General features: G+C 44.0%; 1 protein-coding gene across 5 annotated transcripts in view; it reads right to left on the bottom strand.

Moving 5' to 3' along the window:
- Positions 1-26,254, bottom strand: part of LOC142590664 (uncharacterized) — a 31,907-nt gene extending 5,653 nt beyond the window's left edge. The window contains exons 1-3 of one of the 5 annotated variants that reach the window (XM_075703057.1): positions 26,025-26,254; positions 9,615-10,011; positions 877-946 (exon numbers count right to left, since the gene is read on the bottom strand). In XM_075703057.1, coding sequence (XP_075559172.1) covers positions 877-946; positions 9,615-10,011; positions 26,025-26,050 — 493 coding nt within the window. In that variant the 5' untranslated portion in view covers positions 26,051-26,254. Of the gene's footprint in view, positions 1-876; positions 947-9,614; positions 10,012-17,239; positions 18,016-26,024 lie in introns of those variants that run through there. The other 4 variants (XM_075703058.1, XM_075703053.1, XM_075703055.1 and 1 more) reach the window with 4 other exon arrangements.
- Positions 26,255-26,527: the final 273 nt, after the last annotated feature.

Below are 26,527 nucleotides of genomic sequence, written 5' to 3'. Positions count from 1 at the left end.
TATGTGAACACCTTGTGCGACTCGTGTTGCATGACAGAATGTTCGTGAGTCTGTAGATGGGACCATGCTTGCACTTCAGATTTCAACTGTCACTGCACAAAAACTTGAATGCTGAAAGCAGAGAACTCTGTTTTCTCAGAAGAGAGAAAGCAGAGTTGTCTATACTCGAGAAACCAGTACGGACAACACAGGGCACATTCTGCAAGATCAGCGAAATAATAAGTAGTTCGTACACGATAACAAAGGTCAAAGCAAGCGCTCATGTTGTGCAATAATCAACAGTGTCATGCGTTAAAGATGCAACAATGAAAGGACATCGTGTGTATCAGTGAAACTGAATGCACTAATATTCAGGAGTCCTCAAAGGGTAGTCTTTGCCAGTCATAAAGACCAATCGTATGTTCACACTCTTGGTAAAAGACCTACTGCTTTTTGCAACATAAAGAGACCTGCATATTGATTCTCAAAAAGTTAAAGAATATCTTGCAGCAGTTGATTTTTGTTTTCTCTTTAAAATTGGAATAAGATTGTTTATATCTGATGCAGACTGTTCAGTTAAATACTTAGATTCCTTGTTTGTCCATAAAAGCTGGAACACCATCATTTTATGTGCACCTCACTGCTATAGAAGTCAGTTGCCACACAAACGTGGACTTGTATAGATGCTCATAGGAATCAAAAAGCCTATCCATACGAGGCAGGTAACGACAGCAATTATTTTCCTTTATTAATTGAATGACGGGGCCTAAAAATGGAATCTTGCTGTGAAATTTGAGGAAACCCAAAGGAGGACTAAGTGCAACACTTCTTTTAAAGCTGCTAAAATACAAATGTAGACTGCTCTATTGCGGCCTGTGTACAGCACTGTTCACTAACCTGCAACTGACCAGCTGGAAGCCAATGAATTGCGTGTCTTCCCTTCTGGATCTTCGACGTCAGAGGAAGCCTGCAAAGAAGCGGTTACAAGCAACCTCAAAACACCGCTGGAAACATGTCACATGATGCGATCCATGGTTGCTTTGACAAATTTTGATTGGAATTTGAAAAGAACTGCTCAGCACTGTCAAGGTATACATTAGCTTTGCAGATTATTGCTCACGCAATAATTCATAGAATATTTTGTACAATACAATGGCAGTATATGTGGCTAAGCACTAAACAGAAACACAGAATAACGGCAATAAAGTTGAAGTTAAAGTGCAAAAGTTTCTACTGCATGTAAACATAGGCGTAGACTATGTGGGGGCTCTGAAAACGTCCACTTAGAGCTCGCGGCATACATTTTCTACAGCACAGGACAAACCTCCATTGTTGTGTGCTGTCGTATGACACTCTTTTTCAAGCTAACATTCTGAACAAAAACATGCAATGCAAAACATGCGACACCGTAGCAAGCATAAAGCTGCTCAAAGGAGGCAGTGATAACATTGCAAATTACTGCAATGACGCAATTAATGCAAGTCGCAGCTATACTTGTATGTGGCAGCACTTCACATGTGGTTGTCATGTTGCTTTCCTGTTTCATTTGGGGTCATATTTGTGAACATACAAGGAAATGTAAACTGATATAATTTACAATAGGGGTCATATTTGTCAATGTATAAAAAGCTAATATATGTTACAGCTGTCATGTCATGCCTCACAAAGTAGAGTGGGGAATAAAGATGGTTTGAATCATTTCAGATAAAATCTCAACACAGTGACCGACAGGATGCACAATGCACAAACATCTCTCGAAGCAACCACGGTATATACTACTCTTGCACAGATTTAGGGGTTAACTGCAAATCAACAATTCTTGTTCCATTGCCTGGCTATTCAGCATTACCTGTCTTCTGCACATTAATCTTCAGACCTAATCCTACTTTGTCAAGTGGTAACATCACACTATGCGAAAAGCACAGGTTCCAAGACTAAACGACAAGAAAGGGAGTTAACTGAGGGGCCTGATTTTTATTAGTCGTATCATAAGAAGCCAACAAACACTGACACCAAGGACAACATGGGGAAATTACTTGTGCTTAATAAATGAAATAAAGAAACGATAAATTAATGGAAATGAAAGGGGATGAAAAAGAACTTGCTGCAGGTGGGAAAAGATCCCACAACTTTCGCATTACACATGGGATGCTCTACCAATACAGCTACCGTGACGCTGTTTCCTCATACACTTTCTTGGGTATTTATGTTTCCTAGTAGAACTTTGGGAGTGTTAACCAGCACCACCACTCACAAGCCTTGGCGGTGGATGTGGAACATCCTTTCTGCCGCAGGCATCATGAGAATGCGGTCTTTTTGGGTGAAGGCAACCGGTCAATAAATCCACACATGCTACCTGAAGGCATCAACGTTGCCAAGGTTCCAAGACTGTAGCATAAAACCACCATCTCGGAGGCTATGAAAAAACTGGTGCATATGCAAAATATTGCGATGCTCTTAAGTGCAACAGCATTCCAACTTCTGCACATTCAAGAAAAAAAGGTAACCGATTACAATTATTTCTTTTAAAAGTGTAATTCATTACGGTTACCGATCACTGCCTCACTAAAGTACTCGAGCAAATGCTAAAAAGTAAGTGCTTACTTCAACATTACTTTCCTCCATACTTTTATCAACACTGCAAAAATACAGTAAATAGAACAAGGCTGCCTGGCTCTTTCACAATGTGTCCTCTTCAGCCCTTGACACATTATCTTTACAAGAACTGCTTGTCAAAATTTTGTTTGACAATCTTGCATCGTTTCTTTATGAAGGCATCTGCAGTGAAACTGAAAACTTTCTCGATGTGTGTGCTGGAGAGGACTGCATAGTAACATACAATCGCTTGCTCAAAAGGTTGTAGAAACTCAATCCCGTGATACTCCGGTCTGGCTTTTCGACGAAGTGCAATGCTCAATAATAGGGGAAGGCGCTCCCGATAGTGTCAATTAAAGGCAGAAAAAGTGTTCATATGTGATTTTCTGGCATCCACATCCCAAGTGGCCAATGTTATTGGCAACTCCAGAATTCGGCACTTGTACTGGCAACGCTGTCCAAATAAACAAACATGGCTACCACCACATCCAGGTTCACAGCAGCTCTTTCGCTTGATGCTGCACTCCCATGTTTCTCGTTCATGGTGTCAAATCGAGGTGTTTCGTCGAAGCTGAAAAAGTCTTTGCTGCCAATCACCTTATTTTGATCACGGTCTCAAGGATTTCAGTGACGAAACCGCAGAAATTGTTGCGCTGTGCATGCCAACAACTGGCCTGCCCAGTGAGCCACATCAGATTCTATTTTGTTAAAGACATAGAGCATGTTAAGTGACCTGGAAGTTAAAGAAAGGGAGTTTGTGTATAGCGGGCCTCCAAAATGTGCAAGCACTTGTTCGCGGTGTTGCTCCACTAGTACAGGTATAATACTTGACTGTTTTCGACCTTCACAGGCAACTATGCACTGCGATTTGTGTTGTATACCACGTATAGCATTTCACAATGTACAGGCAGTAACGTCTGTCATGATTTCAGAAGTTAAATATGCATATTCTGCACTGAGGCTAAAATCTGCAATGTTACCTGGTCAGTCTGTCTTGGGATAAAATCAAATTAGAGTTCCCTTGTTGAGTCGGGGCCACACCTTTTTTTTTATAGTTAGCTGATACGTGTGATAAGGTTGTCTGCGTCCTATGACTGACGCTTGCTCATGCTAGCCATAAGCAGTGTTCGAGGTAGGGCTCGGGCTTGCGAACACACTGACCCACAGCGCCCGCAGAAATTCTGAAACCCTAGTGAAACGCAGGAAGTATTCCAAAGTTTAGCGCAAGTTTTCGTTGAGGCAAAGTCACCTGCATTAGTGTAAATGCATGACTTGAAAATGAACTGAAACAGTTGTAATGGAATTTAGCTGAGTGAACAGTGTTGGAAAGCAAACCAGCAGCGCTCTGCGTAGGTCGAACGCTCCATTGGAACGAGCGCTGTTTGTTCTTGCTTCTAAATCTCTTTCGAGCAAATAAACTGACAGCATGCTGAATGAGAAAACAGCATCTTCTTGCACTGCTAAACTAAAGCATGCTATGAAAACAATATGTTGCCTCACGGCATAACGAGTGTCATGATGAACTTCAGACCTTTCGAGGCAGTTATCATTTCTGCTACCGTGCCTGCAGGCAAAAGTACATTAGCGAGAATATTCCTGCTTCTTAAACCATTAGTAACACTAATGGTGGGGCAGAAAGCTATAAACGAACAAAACCAAATGATGCTTAAACATACATCACTATAATTTGTTAAAGCGCCTGCCTAAACAAAGCACACTCCGCGGTTTGAAAGACCATCAAGATATTGAAAGCAATATTGTGCTCGCCAAAGAAAAAAAAGCCTCCAGTCAAGACCAAACCGGTATAGTACCAACCCTCATCTTTTCCCAATGTGAAATTTCTTATCCAACTCACTCCCTAATGCAAGTATTCTGCTCCTTTTGCGAAAAGATAAAATCATACATTGCTGTTTTTCCACTACAATGACACGCATAATGGTACACAACAAGTGTTTCGACATCTGTACTTTTTTTCTTCCTTTTTCGGGCTTGTGCACAGTGGCATCACAATGGTTTGAGAACTACGAGGCATTCAGCGCACACCATGATAGAAGGCCTTCTTTAATTTCAAGCTTGAACGTGGATGAGCTGTTTCTCAGCATGGCTTCTAGATGGCGACAATTTAGTTCGAGTCGCCAATCAAGCCACAGAAGTGCCATTTCAATTTGTTGGCCAACATCTAGTGGACCTCCTCTCTGGACTCCCTTCACTCTTTAGCGATTTAGACTTAAAGGGCAACTCCGGCGTATTTTTAACCATATTAGGTTATCGTCATTTTCAAATGGTATTGATGGTCCTATCACATGTAGGGTGGTTCAATTTGTTTAGAACATCATCAATAATTTTAAATAACCAATAAACGAGATACTGAAACCGAAAGAGGTAGCTGCTTCGTGTGACGTCATGATGAGTGAATGATGTCGGGTCCTGCACTACCATAATGTAAACATGCAGAATGCGCACTAAACACACAGCACACATGGTGCTAACACCAAAGAAGTGAAGCTGATGATGTCTCCTGACGACACAGGGAGCTTTTACAGAGCTTCCGAACTAGACAGTGGCGATTTAAGCGACGATTTCAGCGACAGTGAGGTGTAGACTCTGCCGTAACAAACACAGGGTCGCCAGTAGAAAGTAATGAGTCTCGAACGCAACCAATCTTTAAATTAATTTTCAGGAAGATTAAATGACTTGCAGCCATATAGTTTGGCACAAATAATCAGAATGCAAAAGCGAACATATATTCAAAATTTTATGAACATCAGTGGACATCGAGAAATTGCCGGAGTTGCCATTTAAACGCCAAAATGCAACAGACACCAGCAAACGTTTCTATTGCTTGAAAAGGTGGCCACATCAGTAATGCAATTTAATAAAAAGCTGCATATTATTCAGCCTTAGAAATACTGTTTGTGTGTTACAATCACACAAATATATTTATAAGAGTAAGGTAATATCAAACAGTTAGAAACACATGCATTTATCTACCACGCCTATTCAAATCAATCACCAGTGATTGATGCTTGACATGTTGGAGCCATTTCTTATCCACTTAAGGCCATCCAGTAGTTAGTACAGGCACTGCACTCTCAGAATCAGTATAAATTTTTTCACTCCAGCAAGGTTATGATTTTTGACGGACCTCTTTGCGAACTAATGTGCATATGTTACAGAGCAAAGAGGCATGGCTGTCACCTTCTGCCATGATAGAGAAAAAAGCATGCCGCTCACGATTACGCCATACTCGCATCAATATTTTGTAATCAAATGACTCCCAGCAAGTCACTAATTAAATTATGTCGCCAGCTTTGCCGTCTGACAGCGCTGGGCAGTGATAATTAATCGAAAATGACGCCACCTGTTCACTAGTGAGCCTTGGTATGGAGTCCGAGTCGTTTTATTCTGCTAAAGTGTATTTCTGAAGGTCCGCTGCACGTCCTACATGTGGACCTGGCTTTTGCAACCAGTTCCCAAAAGTTTCGGTAACACTTCTTTTGTAAAATCCCGGCTGCGTGGCACTGCCCATGTCAGTGCGCAGTTATAGAAAAACGCTCCCATGGCGTAGTCCTGCACGGCTGCGTGGCGAGAAAAGCGTCGGGCTCGAAACTATGCTGCACCCGCACTTCCAAGTTAGTGACGAGGACTCGAGTTATGATTCCGAAGATGACAGCAAGGCAGATTCAAGCTCTGACAATGACATTGTTTTGTGTCAGCATGAGACAACCGCAGCTATTCACCGGTGAGTTTTCTTTACGGCCTTGAGCGGTCTCCTTCCTAGTGTGCGCTTATCTGCCAATCTTTTTGCACGACTTGAGAGTTCTACTGACTTTCTTCAAGGTGAATACTTTGCTTGGTTATGATATGCTGCCATCCGCAGCAAAGAAACTTCCGTTCATGCCAAGAAGGCTGCCCATAGCACATGTCAGCCCAGCACTACAGATCAGCACAAGACAGTTTACAACGGCGTGGGATTTCTTTGTACTCTTCTCTACACAGGTGATATAGACAATCTGCAAAAATACAAGTATGCTTGGATGCATAATCTCGTAGTTGCCCAGCTACGCTGAGAGCGATCGGTCCTGGAAGAAGTGCATGACCCTAGACAAACTGGTGAAGTACATTTCTTCGAGTTCTTATCGGACCACTCTCAGAAGATGCTGAAAAGGCGGAACTGCAAAATGTGTTACGAAGACGGCAAAGCTGAACAAAAACCAGACGTCTTGTGGGAAAAGTGCGGAGTGCACCTGTGCTTCACAAAACCCAGAAACTGCTTCACCACATGGCATGAGCTAAGAACTGGTCTTAGTTTCTTTTTAAATACGAATAACGGCGGTGTACTGATCATGTATTTTTGCAGAGACTATTCCTGGGTTATTTATCTTTGAAATGTATATTCTGAATTTCCTTTGATATTAATGTTTTTGTAGATATTGTGTCTTTTTATTGTTGTTCTTATCAACTGGCAGCAAAAGTGGTGCTTTTCTAGAATTTGTAAGTTTTACATAATGTATTTTTTTGTTCGGCAATGTGTGTTTTTGGAAAGAGCATTTTTTTTATGCACAATATGCTATGCTGCAATGTATGCTGAAATATTACTTGTAGTGCTAAATAATTTTTTCCCAAGACCTACAAAAAAAAGACAATTTTCTCGCGGTAACGAAAGACTTAATGGCCATAAAATTGTGTCTACACTAGAGAAGTCAAAGACTGTACTAAGCGAAGAATTGAGCAGCAGCTCTTTCCGCCTATAAAGGCAGCTTAATATGCACTTTCAGGAGAAAGTGAGAAAAATTTATTATAAGGAAAAAAGCTCCGAGGATGGACTTCCAAGAGAAATGTGCTAACCTGTAAGCCTGACATGTTCAGGTGATCCAGGTGTAGCTGCAGGATGCTGATTACGGGTAGGAGGCAACTCTATGTAAGTTGTTTTATCCCTTTCGTTTTTATAGTTCCAGCCAATTCAAGTGTTACAAGCTCCATCGCCTAACTAAAATATAACTGGCTACATGTAATTGGTTACTGAAAAAAGTAATTGAATTACAGTGAGTGTTACCGAGTAATCAAAGTAATAATTGAGTTAGAAAATTACCAAAAAACATAATTACATGAACTTTCTTTATGTACAAGTCTGATAACACTTAATAGAAGTTACATGCTCACATGTTGCTTGGCAAATTCTTTCACTACCATGAGCAAGCCACGCAGTCCTTTTTCCCACACTTTTGACACTACGTCCCCGTGGCTGTTTCCTCTGCTCCAGGCAGAGGGAGAATCAGAGGTTTGTGAAGTATAGAAACACTGCAATACTGCATTCAAGATACTGTGAAGTATCGAAATAGAGTATTTTCTCGTCACTGCCTAAACAGGAATACTGGTCGTGATAGTTGTAGAACAAGCGCACACTAGTTATGGGAATCATACAAGAGACTACCAAATTATGAATCTATGTCACGAGCAACCTGTGATAACTGAATTTGCACAAACCAGTATCTCTGCTCGAAATTTCAAAGCGAACTTTCATAACTTCTTAATTTTGACGTAATCTAGTAGAACTTCATTCATACGTCTTCGAAAAAAAAACATGACAGAAAACGTACCAACCGGGAAAACATATGATTGAACGTCACTAATAAATTTGACAGGCTCAACTGTAGTCGAGATCTATTGTTATATGAAAGGCGAAGCAATGCGTGAATCGTTGCAGTGTGAGACACCAATGCGCCAAGCTGGTGGGGCCTAAGAGGCGATTTGTCATTTTTGCGGCTTTCACAAGCTTACATTTGTGCTTGCGCTACTCGAATTGAGCCTGTGTCAGAAGCTTGCAGAGGGAAGTTTTGATGCACCCACTTGGCATGAATCAAACACAAGAAGCCCATGCGAGTCAAGCTGGTCAGGCCCAAGTGCACGGCAGTTGTCGTTGCTTACTGCAAAGATGCTTATTGGAATAGGGTTGGTGGCAGTAGCTGTGAATGCAGCAAGCAATGACCTGGAAGATTTGCTGGTATTGGAATAAGAAACCGAGTGCACATTGGTGTTTTCAGATGAGATGGGTGGACAAGTATCACGGGGACGCTGCTGCAGTGGGTGGCTCCAGTGGATTACTCTGTGTTAGTGAAAAGCAAAATTTTGGAATATACTTTGAGCAAAACGATCATAGAATACTGAATTGGATATAAAATGTTTAATATTTAGCTTGCTCGGAGATTGTTTGGTAAAAGAAGTAAGCAGGTTTATGTACATTGGCATCATGCAACAGCTGCTTTCAATTATTTGGAACACAATGGCAATGACAGTAAGGAAACTAGGGAACATTACCAGGCATATGTGCAGTGTTGTGTTTGCATGTGCAGTGCAGTTCTCTCAAGAAGAAAACTGCACTGCACATTGTCTTACATGGATGCAAACACAATGCAACTGCTAAAATAATAATAAATCCTGCATTGGAACAGATTCCTATGTAGGATGACTCAACGCAAGCCATTCTTGATGAGTGCATGGAAATTATTGAGTACAAGTTATGTGCCTCATGCATTCACTCAGGACTACCGCAATGGCTCTCCTGCTGCAGAATAATTCAGAACAGTCCTCACAACCATCAGCCTTTCTCCCTCCCATTAAGTGTTTTATACATAGCTTATATATTTGAAATAAATAATATACTGAAAATAATACCGAATTCTCAAATTAAATGTAGATCAAATAGCACGGACTATTCCATTCATATTGATAGTTGAAAATATTCACACACGTACCACTAACTACTTTTTTAATTATTGCACAACACGAAATTATTTTGTGAGATGAGCATTGCTACTGTAAGCCCAGCAGGACCCTGTTAGTCACCTCCTTTATTCCTGACCTACAGGAAATTACAAGTATTGCCCACGAAATAAATATATGTAATGAAATAAAAAATGAAGAAAGGCAAGCCTTATGCCCTTGGTGTCCCTTTTCATATGTGCATCTTGCAGTTTTAATGGTCCTAGAAACATGTGTGGCAATTTCCGCCAAATGGGCCACAAAGTATCATGACTCACCAAAGTTTCTGCAGGATTGCCAGGGGAATTCTTATGGGCCATCGAACTACCCTGCTCTTCAATTGGGTACAGTGTTGGTACTGCGCCCTTTCTTAGACATTTCCTGTAGCCCACACTGCAGCCACGTGGCCGCTGGAACCGGAAGCAGCGAACTGTGAAGTGCAGTGAGCACACTAAGCTGATCTCGTTGGTCGGTGGGTTCCAGTCAAAGGCACCACCAAAAGGGCACCCACGCACAAAGTCAATCCAAGCCTGGCGCTGGGACGGTTCAGCAGGCAGGGGGTACAGGAGATAGCTGGGTGCTGACCGCGAGCGGCAGACTGGCACAACACATCGTGCGGTTCTTGGCACAACAGGATCTGCACTGCTGTTCCAAAGGATGTGCGCTATAAGAGAACTTTAAAAATTGTGTGCAAGTCACACGCATATCAGACGATATATGCGGTTACCAAGTGCAACAACTCAACTGACGCCAGACGGCAAACACTGACCCCACAGTTTCACTTGCTCGGTTTACAAATGTTTTGGACCAATTTCTGCGAGGACTCACTAGTGCAAGAGCACATCAAACACTGCTACACTGCCGTGCTATCGGTCATCACAAACCCACTCAGGCTACACAAATGATAACAATTGATTTGTTCCCCTGCGACATGGGACAGTAGCAGGTGCCACCACATTACAGCATAATATCACACCCGTCAACCCTAAAATTCGTAAAAATTTTCTGGACCTGACACAAGGAGAAGGCAAGGAGTGAATAGCATGCACTTCTTTTAACCCACTGAGGGTCAATGATGTAAACATACGGCACCGCTAACAAGTCCAAAAATGGTTTATGCCGTATATTTACGGTGCCGTCTCTGCGTTTAAAAAGTGCGCAGATTTCCTAAATTTTTCTTTCCTATCATGTGCTGCCACTATGTGAGAATACAGGAAATATTTTTCGCGCGCCTCCCTCTCTGGGTTTTCGTTGCATGGTTTGTTTTAGAGCCAGTTTGCACCGGTGTGTCTACATAGTACCGCTCGCGCATTGGCGCGCGTGCGGTGGTTTGGCTTTTGTTCCGCAAGCGGGTTCGGCTTCTTTCACTTGCGAAACTGATCGTTATCTCGTTACTAATCACTCAAAGGGTTACCACTTGTTTCTCACTCATTCAGTGCTCACAAGGGTGCGCATGGGAAGGATGCCGCTGTGCATGCGGTTCCGCTGCATTTTTAATTTTTTTTTTTGGACACTCACGAAAACTAATTGCCTGTGGTTGGCGATAAGATGAAGATTAGCGTAAGTTTGTCGCATGTTTTGCTTTTCTGACGGTCACACAACCACAGTTTTCTTGAGTGCGCGCACCTACGCAGTTCGATTACGCTATGGATGTACATATTAGTTTAAGAGCAGGAACATTTGAGTCTTGCGAAATATTCTCGTGTGCGCATTTTTAAAGCCTTGAACTGCGTATAACAATGCATCAAATTTTTCATTCTTATAACTTTATTTCCTTTTTTATTTTTGTTCTTCATGAATGAAAAGTACATATATTCAAACTCAAAATATTTTTTTATCACTTTATGACCACCCTAGAAAAATTACGGTAAATTTTTTTCGAAAAAAGTCCCTAAGAAGAATTTGAATCTGCAGTAAAAAAATCGACCCTGGGCAGTCGCATTTTGGGAAAAAAATTTACCCTCAAAGGGTTAATTCTTACCCACAACAAACGCCTTCTATGACATAAGTGTTTTTCCGAGCGTGAAAGCAGCCGGCAAAACATGCAAAATTGCCACGCGACTGGCTGCTTGTGGCACTGTGCGTGTATTTCAGGCTTCTTTCACACTCGGATAAGCACTTTTACTTGGCACGTATCGAGCAACAGAAAGCTGTACTGGAAGTTTTTCATGTTGCTCTACAATTTCTGACAGTTTCCACCTAATTATAATATTTGAAAATTTGATTAAGACTAATTATCTAATCAGGCAGAATGAGAAAAATTATCCGAGTATCTCCAAGTGATGGCAAACACCATTACCAACACCAAACAACCATTACCTTGGTTCTGTCCAACTATGTGGCATTTTTTTATGTTTGGCTTAAGTTATGTGGGACGCCCTGTGTATGTATATGTATCTATACAAGAAACCAACAAACAATGACAAAGGACCTTGCTGTTCTTGGTGTCATTGTTTGTTGGCTCATACGAGTATATGTCAATGAGCATCTGACGAAGCACGGCAAGCAGTTTCTCTGGTCAGCTATACAGAGAAACAAGGAAATGCGGTGGAAATTTGCTTGGACATCGGGGGGCAATGTCTTTGCACGTAGAAATGAGGGCTCGCCTGCACTGAAAATAAGAAATGCTAACGACCTCGACAAGATGACTGCAGAAGCAGGAGGATCTGCTGGAGAATAAACACGTTATCTGAATACGCCCAAATTGACAGACACTCGCAAGTTTCATGAACACTGTTAGAGCAATGCCTAGCAATGATTATCACGATAGCCATTCCTTGACTAGCCTACTTCGGGATGCGCGCAGGCACATCAAGGCCTTTCATCTAAACACACGCAGCATACGCAACAAGACAGATATGATCCTCAATATTCTTGGCTCCTTTCCATTTATTTTTGACTTACTAATGTTTTCTGAAACATGGCTATCTGTAGGCGAAGACCCACCATACTTTGAAAACTATATTTACAATGGCCTAGTGCGTCCTTTAGGAAGAGGAGGTGGTGTGGCTATCTACATTAAGCAGTCATTAAAACATGAAGTTACCTCCCAATTCTCCATTATTAACGAGATTGTAGTGTCTTATGGTATGCCTAGAAAAAACATTTGCTGTGGTCGTTTATCAACTACCTTCTGGGACTAAATCTGGATTGGCTAAGTTCATGGAAGACGTGTTGGAATATTTGTGTCACGCTAGCTTTCCATTTGTGGTAATGGGCGACATGAATATCGATATGTTATCTCAGGAGGCATCGTCCCGTCAGTTAACAGTACTAGCGAGATCTTTTGCTTGCAAAAACGTAATTTCTAAGGCAACCCGTCTCACTACACAGACTGCGACTTTGCTTGATATCTGTTTGTAGAACATACACCCGCCGCATTGCGTTGCTGGAGTGTTGGTTGTAGAAGTAAGCGACCATTTACCTATCTTTCGTACCCTTCCTTCTTCCTATGATAGTCGCGAAGCTAATGAAAAAGTGCAGTCACACCAGATCAACGCTAGGACACTAGAAATATTCCGGCATCGTGTTATTCAAACTGATTGGAATCACGTGGTCAGAGAAAAGAATCCTAACTTGGCATACAACGTATTAATGTCTAAACTAATAAAATGTTATGATGATGCTTTCCCGGTATCTGTAAGGTACGTAAAACGGCAGAAAATTAGAAAAGTCTGGATAACTAATATCTTACTTAACAAATAAAAAAGAATAGCATGTACCATGAATTTGTAAAGACATGCGACGTACATTCATTTATTGAGTTTAAAAAGTACAGAAACCAGCTAAATGGTGAACTAAGGTGTGCAAAGTTCAGATATTATGAGAATTTATTTTGTAAAATAAGTAATGATCCCAGGAGAATTTGGAACGAGGTTAGAAGTCTTTCCGGTCGAATAAAACAAAACCAAGTCCCTAGCATACTAGCTAACTCTAGCGTCCTTGGCTACAAAGAAGTTGCAACTGAAATGAACGATTACTTCACTGCTAGTTGTGGTTACAATGAGATATGTGACGACGATGATCCAACATTATCGATAAATGACCATGGTTTACCTTACTCCATAGTTTTGCATTCTATTTCATGTCGTGAGACTGAAGAATTAATAACCAAGATTGAAAATAACTGTGCAGCAGGACATGATACATCAGACCTGTGCCAATAAAATATGTTGCTGATGTGATATCGCCCACGCCTCATATATTATTAACTTAACTTTCTCTACTGGCGTTTTTCCTGATCAACTGAAAATAGCTTGTGTGTCCGATTTTCAAAGGTGGTAATGAGAAAGAAATTGCAAATTACCGGCCAATATCGGTACTTCCGATACTGTCGAAAGTGTTTGAAAGCGCTATTAATACGACATTACAAATTTTTTTAAAGTACAATATCATAAGTGAGGCCCAGTTTGGCTTTCAAAAAGGCAAATCTGCCGAGCTTGCATTACTTTATATTAAAAGTGAGATACTAAATCATTTCGAAGGAAAGCTTTACATTGTTTGCAGATTTCCATAAAGCATTCGATATCATGTGTCATAGTGTTCCTCTACAAAAACTGAATAATTACGGCATCCATGGTATTGCCAATATGTTACTACAAAATTACTTGACAGGCCGTTACCAATATTAAGTTATTAATCAGGAGACATCCTCGCATGCTAAGGTTAACAAAGGTGTCCCATAAGGATCTATACTCGGTCCACTGTTATTCATAATTTACGTAAACAACCTGTCTCGCATTCCAGAGTCTCCTAAAATAATTATGTATGCTGATGACACTAACATTTTTTTTTTCTGGTGCTTCAATTTCTAACCTTGAAGGGAGTGTAAATACATATCTAAGCTGTCTTGTTGGCTTAAAATCAAGAAGTTACGGCTAAACGCGAGTAAAACTAAATACATATTGTTTGCACCTATCAATAAGCCACAAAATATAAGCTTAAATGTTTCCTTTGAGGGCCAGATGCTTCAGCAAGGTTAAAAAATTTCTGGGCGTATGGTTCCAGGAAGACCTGTCTTCGAATGAACATATAAATAAATTAGCAGTAGAATTAAGTAAAAGTGTTGGATGTATATATGTACAGATTAAGTCGGTTTTACCACTTTGGCTCAAGAAAGCACTATATTATACGCTGTTCTATTCCAGGCTCAGTTACTGCGTGTTGATCTGGGGCACGACAGCACAGAATTATACATTACAAAAGAAAGTACTATGAATATTTGAGGGACATTATGGTCACCCGCAAGGTCTCAGCACGCGTCCACTATATTCAAAACATTTCATATTGCATGCTAACCAAATCTGTTATCTCAAGCTTTTTTTTCATATCCAAAATAATAAGCTATACCCCACATGCAGTTCTTCTCAATGTGTTCAATACTGCCTCGGTACACAAAGTATAAGAACACCAAAAATTAGAACAACCTATGGTCAGCAGCACGTTCTGTACCAAATACCTAGTCTGCTAAATAAACAAATTTCCAAGAATAGGTTTAAACAAATTCTTCTAGAAAACTGCATTGAATATGGTTAAGTACTGTTTAAGTGTTGATTATAACTTCCATGTGTATTGACTTTTTATCTTGGCTCAATGTTCACTGTGTATTTTATTTCCGAGCGCACATCGTTTATTTTGTTACTGCTTGTCACAATATATGTATGACGATTTTCTGTTTTCTTTGCTCCCTGATATTTCTTTCTTTGTATATCTATGGAGACAATTTAGATTGTTAAATGATTATCTGATGTTAATTATTGTATATTGTTGCTGTTTCTCTACTTGTATTATGACTGCGTGCTGAACTGTATCTCGGAGCAAAAGCCTCTGTCAGGCTGTATAGCCTCTTGCTTTTGCTTTGATTTCTGTTCATGTACAGAAAGAAAGTCAATAAACCAAAAACAAATCAAAATCAAATAAAAACTGGGACCCTCAGTTTCCTTTCTCATTCATAGCACACACACACACACACACACACACACACACACACACACACACACACACACACACACACACACACACACACACACACACATATATATATATACAGAAGTCCTAACCAAAATCTTTCATGAATCACTGTTGTCAGCTTCATTACCCCCCCGATTGGCTTAAAGCCAGAACTGTGCCTATTCACAAGACCGGAGACCGCATTTTTGTAGGGAACTACTGTCCTATCTCCTTAACCTGTTCCTCCTGGAAACTCCTCAAACACATAGTCGCAAATCACATATTGCCATACAAGTTCCACGCTCAGTCCATGTCAGCGTGGTTTCAGAAAGGGATTTTTAACCATTGCACAATTAGCAACAGCTGTTCACACCCATATTAGATAACTTCGGACAAGTTGACGTAATATATCTCGATTTCAGTAAGGAATTCGACAAGGTTCCTCACAGTAAACTACTTCCGAAGCTTAAAATAATTGGAGTGCCGGCACTACTCATAAAATGAATTCGTGCTTACTTAAAGCAGAGAACACAGTATGTGGAAACTGACAGTGTTTGTTCCCCTCCCCTTGATGTCACATCAGGCATTCCGCAGAGGAGTGTGCTGGGACTTCTATAGTTTTTGGTCTATATAGATGATTTGGCCTCCTTTATTGATGAAAATGTCAAAATTAACTTTTTTGCTGATGATTGCATGTGGTGTAAAGAAATATGTTCCGCTTTAGATGAAAGCCTGCTGAATACTGCTTTGAATGATGTTTTCTCTTGGTGTGGCAAATATGGGATGTCAGTGAACTTTGAGAAAACAGTATTTATGAGCATGGCTAGGAAGAAGATGCCTCTTGCGTTTAACTACACCCTCAACACTACATCTGCGACTCAGGTCACAAAATACAAATATTTAGGCATAACCATTAACAACCAGCTTACTTGGAGCGATCACATTTGCTTTATAAGCTCATCTGCTATGAAAATGCTCGGGTTTTTAAGACACAAGGGGAGCAGCTGCCAGTGCGAAAAAATTAGCTTATGAAACTATTGTTAGGCCAAAAGTCGAGTGTGCTGCCATGGTGTGGGATCCTCATATGAAAAAAGACATTGCACAGATTGAGAAGGTTCAAAGGTGCACTGGGCGATTCATCTACAACAAATACAGGAATTCTGACTCTCCATCTCTCATGATAACTAACCAAATATAACTTCTCTGTACTAGAAGAAAAATAGTGAGGATAGAATTTTCGCACTCCTTGTTACATGCAAAGCTTGGCATCCCAGCCACACCATGTGTCACGCCGGCTTTAACCGGCAAAACACGACACACACACACAACTATAGCTTAACTTCTCATTTCGCCAAAAACAAATGCCCACAAGTTCTAATTTTTCCCGAAAACAATAACTGATTGGAATTCACTACCTGAAGAGCTTTTCAAGTGTGAAAACTTTAAAAAGGCCATTAACGATGTGCATAATCTGTATAAGTATTTGGAAGTGTTTTATATGTACATGCATGCATTGTAAAATATATGTGCATTGCTGTTTGTACAATGCAATGTGTACTGTCCTTGAATTTGCCCTTCCTGCTTGGACCACGAAGGTTTGCAATATCTGTAAATAAACACACACACACACACACACGCACGCACGCACGCACGCGCGCGCACACACACACGCACGCACGCACGCACGCGCGCGCGCGCACACACACACACACACACACACACACACAACACCAGTGCCTCTTCTATGAGGCACTGACACCACACAAGTGCAAGAACAGATTACTACACACATACCATCAAGTATACCTTCAGGGACTCTGAGTCGTTACAAAGGTGGTCGGTACAAAGTATTTGTCAAAACAAGCGTTATATGAAGTAAAAGTCGTGCTGCGATTAGCCGTTCCTCGTCGTTGTTCAATCTCGGCGATGGTCAGGCATCGGGGGGTAGACGTACCCGTTCGCAGTTGGGAATCGGGGCGCGGCACCTTTGAGCAGGGATCCTTTACAGGTGCCGCACACCCGGAAATTTGCCATGTCCCCGGCGCCTGGAAAGGTGTCCGCCAACACTTGGAGAGCACGGGTCCGCTTTGCGGGATCGCGAACGTTGCCGATCGTGGTCAAGTCGCTCTCGGACCGCAGCCGACCGCACACCCTACAACTACACCGAAATTGTCGGTCCAGAAAGTATCTTTTGAATTCAGCGTACGCTCCTTTGAGGTTGTGCAATGTAGCCGCGTGGTACCTACGTCTTTGTGATGCATTCTCCGCCTCGCGACGTTGGGCGTCTTGCCTGACTTGCCGCATGCGCTCGGTGTTTTTTGCACGCTCTTCGCCGGTGGTGTTCGCCGCCCGCCGCCGCCGATCAGATTCTCGTCTTTGCTGCCGTCGTCGCTCTACGTAGGCGCGCTGTTCCTCGGGAGTGCGCACTTTACGCGGCCTCGCCATGACGACGAGAGAGAAGCGTATATTGCCGGCAACTTTGGACTCGGGACTGCAAAGCAAGCTGCGCTTACACGGTTTTAGGCAGACGCAGTGTCTAAGATTTGTTGCAGCGACGCACTTTAGGTTTTCCACCCGAGTTAACGTAAATAAACGTGCACACTGACCGCCCAACAGCAGCCTCGCGATGCTAGCAGCACGAGACGCAAACAGAGATCATGCAATGATCATGCGCGCACGGCGGGGCAAGCCGTGCGCGCGTGATCGAGGCGGCCGTGGCCAGCGCATGGAACTTACTTACGTGGACGCCAGATGACGCTGCTCAATCCGAAAGCGGACAAACAGACGGGTACAGTAATAGAGCAGCAACTCCCAGGTTTATTTTATGCGGACGACATTGTGTTGCTAGCTAACAAGCAAAGTGATTTGCAACGTCTGGCTAATATCTGTGGACAGCAAGGCAACAATTTAGGTTTGAAATTTACTGTCAGAAAATTAGGTGTTATGGTATTCAATGAAAACAGTGAACAGACAGTGGAGATACAGGGCCAAGAAATACGTCGCGTAACAGAATATAAATACCTTGGTATATGGATAAACGAAGGCAATGGATATATGGAAACACAGGAAAGAACCATAACAGTAAAGGGGGAAGAGAAATGCAGCCATAATGAAGCACAGAGCGCTATGGGGATACAATAGGTACGAGGTCCTCCGAGGCATATGAGGAAAGGTGTATGGTTCCAGGACTTACTTTTGGAAATGCGGTTGTTTGCTATAAATCAGGGGTACAATCAGGACTCGACGGGAACCAAAGGTCAGTGGGTCGCCTCGCATTGGGCGCTCACGGGAAGACTACAAATGAAGCTGTGCAGGGTGATATGGGCTGGACTAGTTTTGAAGTGAGGGAAGCTCGCAGTAAAATCGAGTATGAAGAACGGCTGAGAATATGGAAGAAAGTAAATGGATTGGGAGGGTGTTCAGTTATCTGTACAGGAAAAACATTGATTCACACTGGAGGAAAAGAACTAGGAAGATTACCAGCAAGTATGCGGCCTGTATGGTGGGCAACACAGCAACAAAGAAGGTCAAGCGGAAAGTCAGAGAGGCTGAAATAATCTCATGGGTGGCGGCAATGGAAAAGAAACCTGCCATGAGTAACTACTTAAGAGGAAAAAAAGAAATGAGGAAAGAAACAATTTATGATAACTCAACGGGAAGCTCATTACTTTTCGAAGCGAGATCGGGATGCCTTAGAACACGCACCTATAAAGCGAGGTACAAGAAGGAACTAGAAGGATGTGCTTGCTGCGGTAAAGCTAGGGAAACGACGGAGCATGTTTTATTAGAATGTGAAGACGTCTACCCAGCGGTCGATTTATGCACCACTAGCCTCCTTGAAGCCCTTGGGTTCTGCGGCAGCAGAGGTAAAGCAAACATGTCCGTAATAGGCATTAGTAAGGGGCGATTGGAGGATTGATGGAAGAAAAGTAGCGAAACGACAAAAGACGGAGACGTACAAAAGCACAGTTCGCAATAGGTGATCAGAAAATTTGGGCGTTTATAGTTCGTAGTATTTTTTTCTTCTTTGTTTATAATTTTTCGCTAGGTAGGACATTAGGCAGTATAATAGCAAGAACTTGGTGGTGCGACCCACCGCCCCGTTCCAAAGGGGACGCTCATAAAATCCATCCATCCATCCATCCATCCAGTGGAATTAGGGTTTAATCTCTCATACAAACAGGCGGCAACAGTAGTAGAGCAGCAGCTCCCAGGTTTATTTTATGAGGACGACATTGTGTTGCTAGCTAACAAGCAAAGTGATTTGCAACGTCTGGCTCATGTCTGTGGACAGGATAGGCAACAATTTAGGTTTGAAATTTAGTGTTAGAAAATCAGATGTTATGGTATTCAATGGAAACATTGGACAGACGGTGGAGGTACAGGGCCAAGAAATACTGCGGGTAACAGAGTATAAATAACTTGGTATATGGATAAACGAAGGCAATAGATATATGAAACACAGGAAAAAACCATAACAGTAAAGGGGAAGAGAAATGCACCCATAATGAAGCACAGAGCGCTATGGGGATACAAAAGGTACCAGGTCCTCCGAGGTGTGTGGAAAGGTGTAATGGTTCCAGGACTTACTTTTGGAAATGCGGTTGTTTGCTATAAATCAGGGGTACAATCAGGACTCGACGGGAACCAAAGGTCAGCGGGTCGCGTCGCATTGGGCGCTCACGGGAAGACTACAAATGAAGCTGTGCAGGGTGATATGGGCTGGACTAGTTTTTTAAGTGAGGGAAGCTCGCAGTAAAATTTAGTGTGAAGAACGGCTGAGGAATATGGAAGAAAGTAAATGGGCTGGGAAAGTGGTCAGGTATCTGTACAGGAAAAACATTGATTCACAGCGGAGGAAAAGAACTAGGAAGTTTACCAGCAAGTACGCGGCCTGTAGGGTGGGCAGCAGAGCAAAAAAGAAGGTCAAGGGGAAAGTCAGAAAGGCTCAAATAATCTCAGGGAGGCGGCAATGGAAAAGAAACCTGCCGTGAGTTACTACTTAAGAGGAAAAAAACGAAATCAGGAAGAGAGAGAGAATAAACATTCATTTCGTAAAGCGAGTAGAAAATTTCCTCGATGAGTGGGGCCCTCAGTCCAGGGCTCCATTGCCATGCGCGACTTCGCGAGCCCGCTGGACAGCCGTTGCTGTTCCTGCTGGCTTGTGCTGAGCAGCGCAGACTCCCAAGAGGAAATAGTAGGGTTGGGTATAGGAGGAACACCTGAAGGGTTAGGGCATTCCCACATGGAGTGAGACACCGTGGGTTTGGCCCCACAGTGGGAACAATAGGAAGGGTACAGGGTAGGATGAAAGATATGTAGCATGTGGAGACAAGGAAATGAATTGGTCTGCAGTTGCCGCCAGACAGCGGCATCTGCTCTGTTAAGTGAAGGATGAGGAGGGGGATAGTTATGGCGACTTTGTCGGTAGTACTCGAGCGTCTCAGTGTACTGTAGGGGCTCTGGCGGTGCGTCGTCTGGGTTGGACAGCTCTTCCGATGGTGCCCGGCCAGTCAGACCTCGGGCTACCGCATTAACGCGTTCATTACCATGGAGAGAGGCGTGTCCAGGAGTGCAGACGATACGCACCCTGTGTAACCTGGGAGGGGGGACAGAGGAGAGAATTCGATGTGTGTGTGCAGTCACGAGTCCTTGCGCGAAGGCCCGGCAGGCAGCCTGCGAGTCTGTCACTATGGGGATGGGGGTGTCTTGTGCGGTGAGGGTCGAGGCATGGACAATGGCCACGGCTATTGCCCCTTCCTCTGCTGAGCAGCTGTGCGTTGTTAGAACTGTGGCACACACCCTAAGCGCGTCTGTATTGTCAGTTACAGCTAAACACATGGCCCGCCTCTCTGGGTAGCGGGCTGCGTCCGTGTACAAAACCGGTGTAATTGTGGCGCGGTCTCCAAAAATGCGTGCCAGTGCCTGGGTTCGGGCGCGTCTACGGCCGGCGTGTCGCTCGGGATGCATATTGCGGGGAATTGGAGCTACTTGTATGCTAGCGTGTAGAGCAGGAGCGAGGCGATAGTGTGGGACATGTGTGGGTGTCTCAGGGACAGGGTAGCCAAGGCGAGAAAGTATAGCGCAGCCCTGACGGCTGCGTCTGAGACGTTGGAGCTGACCATTGCGATGAGCCTCCAAAAGCTCGCCTACGGTGTTGTGGATACCAAGGTGAAGAAGCCGTTTTGTGGAAGCATGTGGAAGCAGCCCAAGAGCCGCTTTCACTGCCTTCCGCAGAAGGGCGTCCATCTTCTGAGTTTGAGTGAGGGTGAGATTGTGATAGGGGATGTGATATGTGAGCCGGCTGATTATCAGAGCCTGTACTATGTGGAGGACGTCTTTCTCGCGAAGGCCTCTTCTACGATTAGTAATGCGGTTTATCATATGTCCGACTTGTGCTATCTGCTGACCCAAAAGGTGCGTACTGTGCGAGGCTTAGCCATCCCACTGAATGTGGAGGCCCAAGATGCGGAGTCTAGCTACCTGAGGGATGGGGCTGCCGTGTAAGAACAGGGAGATATTTATTTATTTATTTATTTACAATACTGCCAGTCTCATATCGAGACCATAGCAGGTGGGCATATGATTATACATACATTTCATGGTTTATATACCGAGCGGTAAGAACTTGAAAACACGTAAATGGAAATACATAAAACAGGTTCAATGCGCAATTTTACAACACTAATAATATGAATAACAAGAGAAACTCACAGAAATAGTACACTTCAGGTTACATGTACGTAAGGATTGTTACAGTGTTATAAAAACAAAGAAAGAAACAAAGGGGGTAAATGTTTAGCTACAGTTAAAAAAAATGGGGGTTCTGACAATTATATATGCATAGGATCTATTCTTTCCTAATTAATTATTTCGTTTTCTAATAACTTAACAAAATCAGACTGCGATACTGTGTTAGTTACAGATGAATCTAGGTTATTCCACTCGCGAACAACACGGGGGAAAAAGGAAGACTGAAAGGTATCGTTACTACAAAGGAACTCGTTTAGTGTATATGCATGATTATGACGAAGTACGCGGGATTTAGAAAAGGTAACGTATGCAGAGGCATTTATTTTTAGTCGGCTGTGTAATATTTGATGCAGAAATTTTAGACGAGCTCGTTTTGCTCGTACAGCCAAAGTTGCAAGCCCTGACTGTGTTAGAAGAAGGGTAGGAGAATCACTGCGCCAGTATTTTCGGTGGATAAACCTAACTGCCTTTCTCTGGATCCTTTCCAGCTTAGATATGTTTGTTTTAGTGTGCGGGAACCATACAACATTAGCATACTCAAGGACAGGTCTCACAAATGTAATGTAAGTTAAAAGTTTGACGTTAGTTGGTGCCAACCGCAGGCACCTTTTGAGAAAGAAGAGTTTTCGTAATGCACAAGAAGTAATGTTGTTTATATGCGCTGTCCAGTTAAGGTCGGACGTTATTGTTAAACCAAGATACTTATGCTGTTGAACTCTAGTTACGAGGCTGCCGTTAAGTGTGTAGTGGAAAAACGATGGGTGCTTTTTTCTCGTTACTGTCATGCAGACCGTTTTGTTTGTATTAATGGTCATTTGCCAGTTATCACACCATTCGGTTATTTTCGCTAGTGCGTTATTGAGCTGAACTTGATCTTGGTGATTGCGTATTTCTCTGTATATTATGCAGTCGTCTGCAAACAGTTTGATTTTACAATCAATGTTATTTGTAATGTCATTGATAAAAAGTAAAAATAACAGCGGACCTATTACTGAGCCCTGTGGGACCCCTGATGTGACAGGCACCGTAGCAGATGGGGTGCTTTCGATGACAACAAATTGGGATCGGTGAGATAAAAAGTTTTTTATCCATGCAGTAATAGGTCCATTGCCAATCGCAGCTGTAATTTTGGCAGTTAGTTTAGTATGGCACACACAATCAAACGCTTTACTGAAATCTAGTAAAAGTAGGTCAGTTTGATTATGATTATTAATACTTAAAGCATGATATGAGGGGATTCGTTGGTTTTGTGGCGCCGCCTGTGCACGAGGAGCAATTCGGACTTTTCGGCTGCACAGGAAAGGCCTCCCGTGGCTGCATAGTTCTGCACGACACGTACAGCTTCCTGGAGAGCATCCTGCATGGCCCCGTCGGATTCCTGAGTTGCCCAGATCGTAACGTCGTCGGCATAGAGAGCGTGCCGGATGGTGGGTATCTGGCTAAGCTGCCCCCCGTCTAGTAAGGGGGGCAGCTTAGCCATGGCCACGTTGAAGAGGGTGGGCGATAAGATCGAGCCCTGTGGTGTTCCTCTACCTGTGAGTGCGATGACGTCCGACCGGAGCTTTCCTATGCCAATAGTGGCTGTGCGGTCCGACAGGAAAGCTCTGACATAGTTATAGGTACGTGTGCCGCATTGGGAAGAAGCCAGATTGTCGAGAATTAGATCGTGGGAGACGTTGTCGAAAGCCCCTTTAGGTCCAGGGCCAGAATAGCTCTGGTTTGTGCCGTAGTGGGGCCACCCACAACGTCCTCCTTAAGCTGCAGCAAAATGCCTTGCGCAGGGAGGTTAGGGCGGTAGCCGAATAGTGTATCCGGAAAGAATTGTCTGTCTTCGAGGAAGGGTTGTAGCCGCGAAAGTACAACGCGCTCGAAGAGTTTAACTACACATGAAGTTAAGGATATAGGTCGGAGATTCTGGAGGGACAGTGGCTTGCCTTGCTTAGGAATTAGCATGATGTCCGCATGGCGCCATTCCTGTGGAAGTGTGCCATTCTTCCAGTGGTCATTGTAGAATGCAGTTAAGTCTTTAATGGCCCCATCATCTAGGTTGCGTAGGAGTGTGTATTGAATCCCATCAGCCCCGGGTGCAGTGTTGCGCCTAATACCCTGTAAGGCCGCCCTAACCTCGGCTTCTTTAATATCGGCGTCTAGGGAGGTGGCGTCTATGTGTGGGTAGTCTCTGTAGGTGGGGCGGGTGCCTGTAGTAATGTAGCGTTGCTGTAGAGTGTGAAGTAGAGTAGTGTCATCGAGGCCTGATTTGTGGAGGATGGTGCGGACTCTGTTGCTAGTGTGTATTTTGGTTTGCGTAGGGTTTAATAATGCGCGGAGTAGCGACCAGGTCCGAGGTGTGCTTAGCGTGCCGCTGAGGCGATCCCAAAGGCTATGCCAATTGTTATTAGTGAGGGTGTTCGCGTAGTCATCTGCCTCCGTAGTTAGGCGGGCAATACGCAGACGAAGTTTCCGATTATGTTTTTGCCGCCGCCACCTCCGGGTGAGGCCTCTAAGGGCCTCCCAGAGATGGAGCAAATGTAGATCCACATCGGGTGTCTCTGTTGTCGCAGTGATGTGTTGAGTTGCCCTTTTTAGATGTTTGGAGTTGTTTGATCCACTCCTGAAGGGAGAGGGTGTCCTGAGGAGCTAGGGAGGACCGATTACGCCTAAATTTATCCCAATTGATTAGCTTAACAGCACGTTCAGGAGTTCGTGTTGGTTGTACTTGCAGTTCAGTAGCTAGAATGTAATGGTCGCTGCCCAAGTTCTCCACGAGATTGCGCCAAGAGTGTTGACCTACCCCTCTGACCATGGTGAGATCAGGGCACGTGTCTCTGCTTACGCTGTTGCCTAATCGTGTAGGTCGATCTGGTTCTGTCAGCAGAGTCATGCGATGTAACGCAAGAACTTGAGCAAGCCGGCGTCCTTTCGGTGTTTCTGTTTGGTAACCCCAGGCCGGGTGCGGGGCATTGAAGTCGCCTACAATGACCATCCGTTTAGCCACCTTGCATAGATGTGCAAAAAGATGTCCGAACTCATGCTTCCTCGCATTAGGTGCGCTGTAGATATTAAGCACAAACAGGCTGCTATGGGAGCGAGAGCACGGGACCAATTCGAGAAGTACATGCGGTATGGGTGAGGTTTCGAGAGTGTGTTCGATAACGCTCAAATGTTTGGACACTAAAGTGGCTGTGAGGTGTGGTGTGTTGCTATTTATTGTGTCTGTGTGTGTGTTGTAGCCGGGAAGTGTAGGAGTACAATGCACTTCCTGCAACGCTATTACATCGGGGAGATGGGGCTGTGTGGCAATGAATTGCGTAAGGGATCCGCGTTTCCGGCGGTAGCCCCTGCAATTCCATTGCCACACGCTTAGGAGTTGGGGGGTAGCGCGTGTCCCTTTACGGTTTCTGGCCATGATCAAGTATTATTTGTTTGTGTTTTATACCCGGGGACTGTCCGGGTGGCGGCTCATCGGTCTGGGAGGTGCCGGGAAGTGAGTGTTACGGGCCCAGTGAGGCGGGTTTTCGGTCCGGTGACGGTAATCGGGCAGGACGAAGGTAAGGATGTGATCTTTGTGTTTCACGTGAAGGGGACAGGGAGCGTTTGGATGAAGGCGGAGGGATCCAAAGTTGGCCAAGTGAAGCCGCTATTTGTTGTTTAATATCGGCCACTATCTGCTGGACAGCAGGTTGCAGGGCCTGTTGTATTAGCTGTTGAAGTGGCGCTGTGACTTCAGCCATAATGAGCTCCTTCATTTTTTGCATTTCTGCCTGCATTATGGCAACCAATTCTGTCTTTAGAGAGACGGCCATTTCGTTCAGTGCTTGTTGTGTACAGTAGTTGGTGCGAGAGGTTTGTGCAGAGTCATTAAGATGCGGCTCATTGTCGGCCACCATGGGTTGCGGCGTGGGTTTAGGTTTAACGTGTTGTGTGACTGAAGGGGTGTGGAGATGTGGAGAGGGAGACAGAGGTGGGCACTGCGCTGCCCAGCTTACCGCTTGCTCCTTCCTGGCAGATCCATCTCCTTTATGGCCGCGGTCCCTCGAACGGCTGGTACTGGGAGTCCGGCCCTTGGAGTGGCCCTTGGAGCGACTCCGATCAGTCTGGCGGCGATCCCCGGGTGATCCGCGACTGCGGCTGCGTCCTCTAGTCCAGGGGTTCTCCGCCGAGTTCCCCGGCGTCGTTGCTACTTGGGTCATACTTTGCTGAGCGCTCTGCTGAGTCGTCGTCCCAGGCTGGCCTTGCGCTGATCCGGGCGGGGGGCGCTCGTCCTTATGTTTGTTTTTTCACGAAGCACGCGCGATTTGTTGTGTTGCGGCAGTTGACGCGATGGACAGCGAGGGTCAGTAGCGGGATGAGCGCCGTCGCAGTGAATACATTTAGGTGTGCACTCATGTTCCTTCGGTGGGTTTGAGATGCCACACGCCGGGCAGCGGGGTTTGTCGGGCGTGGGACAGACGTCCGCCCGATGGCCCATCGACAAGCACAAGCTACACAC

The sequence above is a fragment of the Dermacentor variabilis genome, chromosome 8, assembly GCF_050947875.1.
Source record: "Dermacentor variabilis isolate Ectoservices chromosome 8, ASM5094787v1, whole genome shotgun sequence".
NCBI classification, from domain to species: Eukaryota; Metazoa; Arthropoda; class Arachnida; order Ixodida; family Ixodidae; genus Dermacentor; species Dermacentor variabilis.
Note: the sequence above shows the minus strand (reverse complement) of the source record. Positions and strands in the feature narration are given on the sequence as shown.